At 33.6% G+C, this 13,073-nt stretch overlaps 1 protein-coding gene across 1 annotated transcript in view; it reads left to right on the top strand.

Moving 5' to 3' along the window:
* COG5 (component of oligomeric golgi complex 5) overlaps positions 1-13,073 on the top strand; it is a 386,458-nt gene that overhangs the window by 335,145 nt on the left and 38,240 nt on the right. The window contains exons 15-16 of the mRNA XM_037010866.2: positions 8,252-8,362; positions 9,869-9,931. Of these exons, the coding sequence (XP_036866761.2) occupies positions 8,252-8,362; positions 9,869-9,931 (174 nt within the window). The remainder of the gene's footprint in view (positions 1-8,251; positions 8,363-9,868; positions 9,932-13,073) is intronic.

Below are 13,073 nucleotides of genomic sequence, written 5' to 3'. Positions count from 1 at the left end.
AACAAATGCTGGTGAGGATGTGGAGAAAGGGGAAACCCCTACACTGCTGGTGGGAATGTAAATTAGTTCAGCCATTGTGGAAAGCAATATGGAGGTTCCTCAAAAAACTAAAAATAGAAATACCATTTGACCTGGGAATTCCACTCCTAGCAATTTACCCAAAGAAAGGAAGTTCACAAATTCAAAAAGACATATGTACCCCTATGTTTATTGCAGCACTATTTACAGTAGCCAAGATAGGGAAGCAACCTATGTGTCCATCAGTAGATGAATGGATATGGTACATATACACAGTGGAATATTATTCAGCCATAAGAAGAAAACAAATCCTACCATTTTTTGTAACAGTATGGATGGAGCTAGAGGGTATTATGCTCAGTGAAATAAGCCAGGAGGAGAAAGACAAGTACCAAATGATTTCATTCATCTGTAGAGTATAACAGCAAAGAAAAACTGAAGGAACAAAACAGCAGCAGACACACACACAGATGCCTAGAAGGGACTAGTGGTTACCAAAGGGGATGGGTGTGAGAGGGTAGGTGGGTGGGAAGGGAGAAGAAGATTAAGGGGTATTATGATTAGCACACATAATGTAAGGGGGTCATGGGGAAAGACAGTATAGCACAGAGAAGACAAGTACTGACTCTGGTATCTTACTATGTGGATGGACAGTGGCTGCAGTGGGGTGTGTGTGGGGACTCGATAATATGAGTGAATGTAGTAACCACAATGTTGCTCAAGTGAAACCTTCATTAAGATTATATATCAATGTTACCTTAATAAAAGAAAAATAAAAATGAAAAGTTCTAAGTAAGATGGATTCCAAATTTATTACTGATCACAATAAATAAATAGACTAAATTGGCCACTGACATTTCTCAGTTTGGATAGAAACAGTAACTAAATTTAGCCTGGTGTGATATATCTACATATAATGACATATAAAGGATCAAAGTAAAGAAATGGAAAAAAATATTTCAGGCAAATACTAATTAGATGAAAGCTGGTGTAACAACTGTATTAACATCAGAAAAAATAAGCATTATTAGGAATTAGAGGAGAGGTGTCAGAAAAGGAGGAAAGTAACAATTTACTAGGAAGGTGTAAGAATTATGACACACATTACAACACAGTGTCAGAGACTAATGGATAGAATTTCAGAGAGAATTAACAAATCTATCCAAATGGGAGGTTGTACAGGTTAAGGGGGTAGAATGATGATCTTCAGAACTACCTCTTTTAGACCCCTTCTCAGACAATTATTGTTACTCATGGCAGATACAAACATGGAATGACATTGCCAGATTTTGCAAAAATAAATTCTAGTTTTTTAGATAATCATTACTCTCAGGTAATCAACTCTTTTTTTCCTGATTTGATATTATATACAGTTATTAATATTGATATTCAGAGAGAGCCTTATCAGTTTGTAGTTCAATTATAGAAAAGTTTTTATTACTAAGACTTTAATTGTAATTGATCTTTTAACAATATATATAGAACTTCTTTGCTATGAAAATTAGTAATTCACACAAAATTATAAGGTTAGTTACATTAGAATTTATATCTCTCAAAAACTATAAAAGTACTATTCTCTATATAAAATATAACCTAATTTTTTTTTCAATTGACTAACTTAGCTCTTAGTAGTAGGTTGCTAGGATTTCAGTCATTTTACATCCCTGAAAGTAGTAAGCTTTCATTTCTTTTGGAAATGCTAGTGTTTGAAATTTGGATTATATGAAACCCAATTTACCCTAAATCAAAGAGGCCTTATTTTTTATACTTTATGTATATGTGAAGAGTTTTTCTGTTGATTAAGAAATTAGTCATAGTATTCATTATTGGAAAATGGGAAAAGCTCAGGATACCTGTCAGTGAACAGTTCTCTCTTCTTCAAAGAATTAAAAATATGCAGACATATGTCTCTAAATTTAATTAACAAGGCCAGTGTTTAGGAGCTAGTGATCGGTTGTAGGTAGGTGGAAATTTCATCTGTTGTTCAAAAGCATAAGGTCCTTTGAAGAAAAATAAAGTGAGCTCTAAATGATCCATTCTTAGCAAATTGTGGTTGCTGTCCCCACCAACTGTGGTTACCAAATTCCATATGCCTGGTTGGAGATTTTGCCCTAAAGGACAGGAGCATGAGAGAAGATCTAGAGGAAGCTAATGAGAAAGGTAGGTTGATAAAAGGCTTTGTACCAGGAACACAGGATGTCTGAGCAATAGAGATTCCAATTATAAAATTGTATTTTATTCCTGTGTGTTGGTCTTGCTCATGTCTCATGTAGAAACAAGATTAGATTTTATTTCTGGCTTTCCAATGATATGTTAAGTGTTCAAAAGGGAACCCATCTCAAACTATCATCTCTGATAAGAGATTTGTGTGATTGTTCTGTGGTTGAATGTACCTGTCCTTATTTGTAGATAGATATATAGTAACAACCTCCCATCTTTTTATCAAGTGATCAAATATTTGACAAATTTCAACAGTCTGAAATAGAAGTAAAATGAGGAAGGGTGTAAAAACATCCTCTGAACCGCTAGAATTGATGTCACCGTGTCCACGAACTAAAGTATATACTTCAGTTCAATGGTAAGTCTCCCAGCTTTTATGTGGTTAGTTATCTAGTTTCCCTCTCTAAAGCAAGTTAGACCAAGGTAAAAGGATAAGATCAAAAAGATAAAACTGATACCTTAGGAATAAGAGGAAAAAAGGACTAATAAAATCACCTAAATTTAAAGAAAAAGAGAAAGGAAACACAAAATACAGTAACCAAAGGCTGTTTAAAGAGTAAAGGGGCAAGCAGCCATGTCTCCCACTGACTCTGATGAGAGTCACTTTAGAACAAAGATGTATAATAACCCAAAACACCACCTATTATTACATTAATGAGCATATACAGTGGGTAACTTAAGGAGAACTTGCCTTATTCAGGTATACCTTCTGTGTACCTTATTTATGAAACCAGGAAAGGGCAAAATCCACTGTAGAAATATTTTCTGGAAAGTATCTTCTGGTAGTTTTAGCACCTGAGAAAATCAGTTTCATTTGTCAGGCAAGTTTAGTTAGGTTGACTTGCCAGGGAAATGAAATTGCTATGTAAACCTACAGATATGTCCTTTGCTGAACATTTGTAAAAACATGCCCTGCATCTGGACTCCAAATACAATACAATTTCTAATGTATTACAGACTTTATTTACTATTAGAGATGTTTGATAATTTGCATGTGTGTGTGTATAATTTTACATATTTATAGGAAAATTGGCATATTATAATCAGCTAAATGATATTTAATTGTAATCCTTGTATATTTTACCCTGAGCCAGTTAATTTGTAATGAAAGCATTTAATAAATAAATATAAATAAAAATCAGTACTTTTTATCTGTGTCACAGATTGGTTGTTTAAACGAGATGATCTTGCCCCCAAACCATCTTTTGGACAAGCAAACAGTAACCAAAGCAGTTTATTTTCTTGTATTAATCTTTCAGCGATGAACACTGTACACTTTTCATTTTTATAATGGGTGAAATTATCTTGTGTAACAATTTCTAAATGTATTCTACAAGTGAACCTTTTAAATACTGTATGGACTTCCACAGTGCCCTTTACTAGAACTTTGGAAACTTTCCTCATTGTGTGATGCTTCATACTAATTCTTTATATTTTTGCTTTCTTTCCAGTCTTTTTGTGAGAACAAACTGCTGCATGGACAAGTCTGCTTTTTTTTTTTTAGAAGTAACATAGCATAAACATCACCCATTGTTATTTGTCCCATCATGTAAATTGCCTAACAGACCAAACTGTGCTATATTCCTAGACAATTATGGCTTTCCAATTTCTGTTTTATAAATAACATTATCCTTGTGTATTTAACTTCAGTATTTTTTTTCTTAGGATACACTTCTAATAGTGGAATATGTAAGGACACAGAAATTTTGAGGCTCTTGGAATATGTTGCTCATGAGCATCTCTTGACCTAGATAAAGATAACATTTAGATGAACCATGGAATATACTTAGAATCATTAAACCGTATGTCCAGAAAAACTGATAGATTTCATCCCCTGTGTCAGGTCTAAGAGTTTTGCAGTCACTGCCTGGAGCACTGTGTTGAGAGACCATCTCAGGGCCACAGTTCATTGCTGATGTCTTCTACATGCCTCGGAGGGAGAGTGACAATCTGAGAGCCAGATATTTGCCCTGTTTACTTTCATTAAAATAATAACAGTAACAATAATATTTTGCCTTTCGATGTATTCTTTTTTTTTTCTGTGACCCCCCCAAATTGGAAAGCATAAATCAGAAGATTTTATCTTAATATAAATTTCACATTAAAAATTGGTAATTATAATGCAAACATGCTCAACACCTTTAGAAAAATAAATATAGATATAACTAAAGGTTCATCAGAACTTCAAAGTTTTTGTTAAAAATTCCTGATTTAAGTATAAAAATGTTTTGTGTTGTTTTCATTCAGGAAAGCATTATAGGTGAATATATTTTACATTATTCTGCTCTAAACCTATGAAATTCTAATTGCATGTTTTTCTCATTTGTATTATGTATGCTTGCAAAGAATATTCAGAAGAATTCTGAACAAATTCACAAAAAGTAGTTATCCTGCAGTCTTGACCATACCTTAGCTGTATTGAAAATTATAGATAAATAAGAGCACTAGTAGTAGTTCCATAATATCTGGAAGGCAACCTTCTTTAATTCATAACTAGTCCATAGTGTATTTCTGTGTTCTTCTTAGACATTCTTCTGAGTTACCAGCTTTGTAATTCCTTATAGATTTTCTACATAAAAATATAAACCTTCATGCAGCTTACTTCTTGAATTGTCAGTTTTGTTTATTCTAGCCCTCAACTGTGATGTTAGGGAGACCTTGGTCATTTCATCTGCAAAGTAACAATTACATAAAAACATTCTTCATATTAACTATATAGCCTCTCATTGTTCCAGGGATTCAGTCTCAGTTGTTTCTCATGCATTGAATTCATGCAATGTTCCAAGTGAGCAGATATACAGAATTAAAATGTGTGAAAAATATTTTTTTCAGATAGTTAAAATTAAAAAGGAATAATATGTCTTGTCATTTGCACATAGGAACCATTTTAATTATATTTAAGGATGCATTTAGGTTTTGGATTCCCTTTACTTCTGAGAGAGAGAGAGAGAGAGAGAGAGAGAGAGAGAGAGAGAGAGAGAGAGAGAGAGAGAGAGTGTCTGTGTGTGATTTTTAAAACTCAAATGGAGCTTTTTTGGTTCCCGACATCTTTCCAGACTGTATTGCATAGTGTAACATGATTCACCAGTATGTCATTTCTCACAGTGTTGAATCTCCTATTGCTCCTACCTTTGTAGTCCCCTTGTTCCTAATACTTTACAGACAAAGCTGTGTTTTTGTACCTCTGTACAATTTTATTCATCTCAGATATGGCGGACTTTGAAAGTACAACAAGAAACCATTATTCTACCCTTCAGTCATTCAACAGCTATCTAATGAGTATCTGCTACTTAAAGATACCTTGCTGAACATGAATATGAATTAATAAAAGTCAGTTTTAAAGAATTTAAATGAAGGAAATAGCTTGAAACAATAAAAGTTAAAAATGGCTCAAGATGGGTGGAAGATTGTGAAATGCTTATTCTGTATAAAATGCTTTGTTACCACAACCCTGAAAGAGCCAAATTTCACTCTGTAACTCTAGGCAGCTTCATTGGCTTTTGGTTCTGATTCCTCAGTCCTAGTCTGTGCCTTTGGTTTCTGGCCAGTGCTGAGATAGGCTCGAGCTGGGGACTGGGGTATACAGAGAAAGACCAAACAAAGAATAAGTGAAAAGAAACAAATAACAAGACATAGCACTGTCTGGAGATAAAAATAATACCTTACACTGCTAAGGCATTTGACAGTTTACAAAGCATATTTTGGTATTAACTATAATATTCCATGTTACAGATGAAGAAATTGAAGCCACAGGTTACTCTAAGTGGTAGAAAGAAGTCTGTTTTGTGATCATTCATTTTGTGGTCTTTTGTGACTGGCTTCTTTTACTTAGAATGTTTTCAAGGTTCATCCATGTTGTAACATGTATCAGAACTCCATTCCTTTTCTTGCTAAGTAATGATCCATTGTCTGGACATACTACATCATATTTATCCATTCAGTTGATTGACAGTTGGTTGACATCTCCATTTGGGGGCTGTTATGCTATGGAATAATGCTGCTGTGAACACTTATATTCATACTTCTGTGTGAATGTGTTTTTATTTCTTTTGTATGTATAACTAGGAGTCAAATAGCTGTGTATATGGTCACTTTGTATATACTTTGAGAGACCACCAGACTGTTTTCCAAGTGGCCACTCCATTTTACATTCCTACCAATAATGTGTGAGAGTTCCAGTTTCTCCACATCTTGATTAAACATTTGTTACTATCTGTCTTTTTTATTATAGCATTATAATGTGTGTGAAAGGGGCCTTTCTCTACTTTTAAGCCCTAAACATATGATCAGTCCCCAGTAATAAAATAATCACCCTTTTCTAGCAGTGACATTGTCTCTTTGCTGAATATAAAATACACAAAGTAAATGGAAATAAAATAACATAAAAAATTATTCTCCTTTCCCATTTCTTTGTTAGTACTTCAAAATTATTTGGAGTGAATCTCAAGAGAAGTAAGAGAGATTGGATTATATTATATAGCTAGAACTTACAACTTTTGGATGACCATTATAGATAGGTGCATGTATAGCATCTGACTGCCTGTGTCTGCAGTTACTACTCATGCCACTTACCATTGCCACTTTAATCTTCAAAGTGGCTTATTTAGGAGCCTTTCCCCACCCTCATCATAACACAGAGCCCATCCTCTGCTATCTCATGGGAGCTCAGAGTCTATCAGTTCACCACATTGCAGGTTAAATTGGATTCGGTAGGCTCTTCTGAGAGTCTAGCTGTTAATTAACATAGTTTCTATTAACAAAATATGACTTTTTTCAGACCACCAGTTAATGAATGACCATTTTAAAACACAACCTGATTGCAAGTTGATGACTATGTCTATAAGGAAAGGCAAAATAAATTGGGAATTATTAAACCTGATATCAAAAATCCTTATGTCAACTTAATAGCCATTGTCATGGGTTGTAACTTTAACAAAGAATTATTCCCTTTTTTTAATTGCAGTTGTTAATGTTTTTTAATTGTACTTAATTAGCACAAGTAGGAGTTGATAAAGTAGAAATTAAGTTTAATTTTGAAAATGTGTGTGTGTCTATTAAAGTAGAACAAAGAGTGTTTTGTATTTTGTTTGGCTCACTGTAACAAAGGGAAGATGCTCTTAGTTTCTACTGAAAAGCTGATTTTCCATATTTTTGAAATCAGCATTCACATTCATAGTGTTAATTTGAATCATGTTTTATTTGTCCTGACCAAGTTCAATTTGCATTTAAATAATAATTGTTAATAGAGGATAAGATTAAAATCCGATCAGTATGAGAATGGTTTATATGTGGATTTTTTTTTCTAAAATCAAACTGTAATAGTTTTAGACTAACTCAGGAAAGCATTCCATGTCCTCTTCTCTTAGCTTACATATTTAGAAGTAAATTAAAGACCAGGAGTAGAAAGTTATTCATACTATCTCAACTGATCATCCATGTACAGTATAATCTTTGATAACTCCCTTTTTTATCTATTTTTTTAATTTATGAAAATAAGAGTAATACCCTTTTTCACAACTTAATTCAGTGGGGTATTATGATGGCTGTCAAATGTACATAGGATCTAGGGTTTTTTTATTCCTTTTTTCTTTCCTTTTTCCCTCTTTTCCATTCTTCCCTCCCTTTTTTCCTTTATTTATTTTTTCTTTTTGATTGCTTAATTCTGAGCTTTTGAATAGAAAGCAAACTTACTGGCAGTTGCCAGAAGGTATTGCCTAGGAGTACTAGGCTGATATATTAAAATGACAGCACACACTGAGCTTATGGGTCACACCTGCCTCAGGGGCCCATGAGCCATGAGGTACTGATGAAGAGTGTTCTTCTTTTGCGGACCGCTTGGACTTCCATATCCATGGTGTTATCTACAGAGGTTCCTGACTGTGCCTAAAGCCCAAAGCGTGACCTGAATATTTCTAGTTGATATTTTCTTTATTGGGGGGCATGAGTTCCTCCCACCCCCATTTAAATATGAGCTATGATTTTGGTAATTTCTTTTTGTGTTGAATTCTTACAGCTCTCCACGCAAGGAGATGCGAGTCAGGTGATTGGGCCTCTCACCGAAGGGCAGAGAAGAAATGTGGCAGTAGTGAATTCACTGTATAAGTTGCACCAGTCAGTAACAAAGGTAACTGTTATCTTTATTTCAGTTAAGTTCTTTTCAAGTTCTTTATTTTTGCCTCAAATGTAAACAGCTTACAAATTTTTACTGATATTTTACAAAGGAATACAATGTTAACATAATGATTGTAAAATAAGCTGAGGAATGAATTCTTTAAAAGCAGTCTCGATCCTGCCCTTTATTATTTGTATGACTTTTTCTCTTTACATTTGGTTTAAAACATGTGAACTGTAGATCCTTAAGTTTGGTTGGTACAGTCAAGTTTATTAAAGAAGTGATTTAAGGCTGTAAATCATATGTGTTTCTTATCTATTAAAAAGCATAATTTGATATCATGTGGGTGGTAGTAAATTATAGCAAAGCTAATGATAGACTGAGAACTCTTAAACCCTCCGGCATGTGAAAAAGGTTCAATCTTTGCACACAGAGGAGGGGAGGGGGAAAAGCTGTATTGAAAACAGTAGAATTTTATGATATAATCACTGATGATTACTTGCAAGTAGAACATATGTATTCTTTTTGCCATTGTTCTACTACTAATGCATTTTTAAAAAATGACTGAGCTTTAACTTGTTTGCCTTCATATATTACATCTAAGATGAACTGTATTCATAATTCCTAGGTAAGCAACACTTTCAACCCAATCTTTGACTTTTGCATAGCTTGTGTTTACTCTCTATAAATCATTTTCAAAATATTAAGTAAACAGAGTGATAAATGTTTAGTAAGAAGGAAGCTAGATGACATTCTTGAAAACTTGACCTCTAATGTGAGCTTTAATATCTAGATTTTATTTTAGAATAATTATACATGACTATTACTCAATTACTTAAAATTTTTAACAAGTCTTTTTATCAATTAGGGGTTTCCAAAAGTGCATATTTCACACACTAACCAAAATATATTTTAAAGGGTTTTTAATAGGTAAATCTCAGAAAAATGAATAACAAACAAAAATCAATAAAAAGAATAAATGATGTGTTTTCCATTTCCTTTAATTATTACTCTAAGCACCACAATCAATGAAAGGTTATATTCATTTAGCCTGGCTTAAATATCTTTATTGATACTTCCAAAATTTTCATAATGTTTGTATTGATTTGTAAAAAGGGAAATGTTTGACATTTGTATTTTAAAGACTTGCTGAAAATTATAGACAGCCTAGAGAAAAGTGAATTTTTTTAAAGAAATAAGTAAATATGGCTTTAGACTGACCTTTTCAAGTTAAAATTTTCTAATTAAAACCTATCTAAAGTGAATAAAGGAAAGCTAGCTCTTAGAATGCTTAATGCTTCATTTATTTGAAGTATGTATTTGCTTTATGTAGCAGAGTGTTTTTCAACTGATCTTAAATACTAATGAGTTTTTAAAAAGTGTATGAGCTGTTACTCTAAAGTAATGATACTATTTTATATGTGGCTTATGGAAACAGCTTTATCATGTTACCAAAATCAATATTTATAAGGGTAAATGACTTAAGCAAAACTGTAACTGGGTCAAACTTTGTTCTAGGTGGTTTCCAGTCAGAGTTCATTCCCACCAGCAGCTGAGCAAACTATAATTTCAGCCCTAAAGGTAAAAGAATTTAATTTAAGCTTTGACTTTACAGATCAAAATGATTTTAGAATTATTTGTTGGATGCGTGGGAGATGTCACATTTTAAAAATAATTCAGGAACCTCTACATATACTAAAAGTAGCATGTTGATAATTATCCTAAAGGGAAAGGATACATGTTTGTTTATATTTTCTAGAATTTAAAAATAGACCCTATTGGTGTCTACAGATTGTGTTCTACTTACAATGATTGTATCCTAGGCAAAAGAAGCAAAAGTCTTACAAGCGTTTGCTGTATCTTTGGGCATTACAGCCCAGTATTGCCCCAGTAAGGCAATGGTGCTCCACCAACATGACTTTATCCCTTAGGGAACATTTGACAGTATCTGGAGACATTTTTTATTGTCGTCTGACTGGGAGTGGGGTGCTAATGGCATCTAATGCCAGAGGTGCTTTTAAACACCCTGCAGTGCATAAGACAACCCCCCAACAAAGAATTATTAGGCCTAAAATCCAGTAATGCTGCAGTTGAGAAATTCTACTTGAATGTGTATCTGTAAGATGTCAAACCAGGGTAAATTTTCTCTCTTTTTTTTTTAACCAGCATAAATATATCCCCTTTCTAACACTCAGAACTTTTTTTTTTTTTTTGAGAGGGCATCTCTCATATTTATTGATCAAATGGTTGTTAACAACAATAAAATTCTGTATAGGGAGGTCAGTGCTCAATGCACAGTCATTAATCCATCTCAAGCCTAGTTCTTTTCAGTCTCCAATCTTCTGAAGCATAACGAACAAGTTCTTCATGGTGAATGAATTCTTACATAGTAACACTCAGAACTTTAAATAAAAAAATAATGTTGGTATGAGATTCAGAGCCACATATAGTTGACAGCAGGTAATTCTTTTAAAACATGAGCAAATCATTCATTCTTTCAATAGTAATACATACCCTTTATTTAGCTACTTGCCAGTCACATGCAATATATTGAAATATTACAGCAACTGTTCAAGTAATGTATTGTTATCTCCATTTTATACAAGTTAGAAATAGTAACTTGCTCAAAGTCATGTACTTGTAAAGCCAGATCTCACTAACTCAAAAGAGTTGTGTTTATTGTACTATCATTCATTCATTCATTCATTCATTCACTCACTAAATTCGTATTTAGTACTTGCTAAGTAAATAAGTAATTAAAGCCATAGAGCAAAGACTCTGGAGCCAAACTACCTGTGTATTAATCTCATCACAGTTGCTTGATTAGCTAAATGACATCAGACAAGTCAGTAAGTTTTCTCTTGTCTTAGGTTTGGCATCTGTAAAATGCCAAAACCTACCCAAAGGCAACAAATGTCAACTGTTTGATTGGTTTAGGTCACTTGGGTACTATTGAGAGAGAGAGAGAGAAGGAGATGGTGTGCCATAAACTCCAAAGAGAAACACTTGTATTTAGAAAAGTAAAGAAGTTGCAAAGGAAGAATGATCAGAGAGTGAGGAAGAAAATTGGGAGAGGACGGTGTCACAAACATAAGGGGAGAAGGGAACTTCTGAGGTCAAAGGCTGTCCATAGGTGACATGGTTGGGAATTCAACAGTCCCTAAACTTAAGGACACTATATTCGTATATGGGAGTGGGAGGAGACAGTCTGTTTCCCCCAGCATAGTAAAAGTGCACTTGGATGTTTTCTTTGTGTCCTTTACCTCAACATGAGCTCTCATTATGATGAAATATTATTAAATCTGCCATAATAAATTAATTTTTAGTAAGAGTTGTCCAGTTTAGTAATTATCATCAAAATACCATAAAATCTACCCAAGAAATATACTATACCTCTGACCCCATATACAATACAGGATTTATAAATATATACACAAATACGTACTTGCATATATAATACACACCTATACACATTTCTATAATTGAAACAGGTTTCACAGAACAATACTTTCCCATATTTTGTGTAATGCACTCTGATATTTTGTATAATCATCTATCACTTTTTAGAATATTCTGATAGTGATCCATGAAATTGATTTTTGACTCCTAATGATCACAATTCATTGTTTGAGCAAATCCATTCTGTAGGTTTAAGACAGACTGCCTGTACTTTGCCTGATGATATAAAAGTGTTTGAGACAAGTTAAAAATAGAAATTCCTCAGAGACTATAATTCAGTATAGGGTGGACTCTCTGACTCTGTACTTTCAATTTAAAATAAAGGTTATTCCCAATATTAGTCACTTTGGGCTGATAGTTTGAGGCCAGTGCAGGAAAAATTGCCCTGATCGTGGGGGACAGCCCTCACTCTGAGGATCGCTCACCAGAACCAGTGTTTCATGTGCTGCATACTGCAGTTTACTTGGGCATCACCAATTGTGTGCTTGAGAACTGTGTAAGAGAAGACTAGCAATCAATTCAGGGCCCTCTTGCAGTGGCCCTGCCAATCAGAGATGTAATTGCTTCTGTTAACAGAAGTCAATGACAGAGTTTTGTCCTTGCTTTTTAGTTAAATCTTATAAAAACTATTATGAAATATTAAGTGAGAAATGAAAGCCTCTGACTTAAACAAAAAAAGAGAACCTTGAATTTCATAAAATTGTAGGAAATTTATTATATCACTTTTAATTAGGGATAGAATATCATGAGATGTATAAATAATTGCAGTCCAAGAACCAAAAATCTGTATGCTTATTATTTGATAAAGAAGATATTAAGCATAACTTTTTACTTACTAAAAAATATAGCTAAAGGTTAAGTCTTTTCTTCTCTACCTTGTTGAGATTTTAGCCAAAATTAAACGTTATTTTAGGCTTGAGGTTCAGCATCTGATAAGCATTTTCTTGTATGTCATGTGTGGCATAATTAATGAGTATACATTTAGAGTCATTTCATTATAACCACCTCAGCTGTAAGTGGCACTGAAATAACTTGGCCCCATAATACTGATCCACTTACTGAGATTGTCTTGTGTAGAGAGTGATTGAATAGCAAAGTGCATATGTGGCAGTTCTTCGTTTCTGCCTTATTGTGTGGGTTGGATGTTCTATATAAGGGAATATTCCAGATTGCTGAGCCTTTAATAGTTTTATATTCTTAGCTGTTTTAGATAAATCTTTTAAAAGTGTATGGTACATTTCCTTATGTTGTAAAGAGCTTATGA

The sequence above is a fragment of the Manis javanica genome, chromosome 6 (assembly GCF_040802235.1).
Source record: "Manis javanica isolate MJ-LG chromosome 6, MJ_LKY, whole genome shotgun sequence".
Classification (NCBI taxonomy): domain Eukaryota; kingdom Metazoa; phylum Chordata; class Mammalia; order Pholidota; family Manidae; genus Manis; species Manis javanica.
This window is presented reverse-complemented; position numbering and strand designations above follow the sequence as displayed.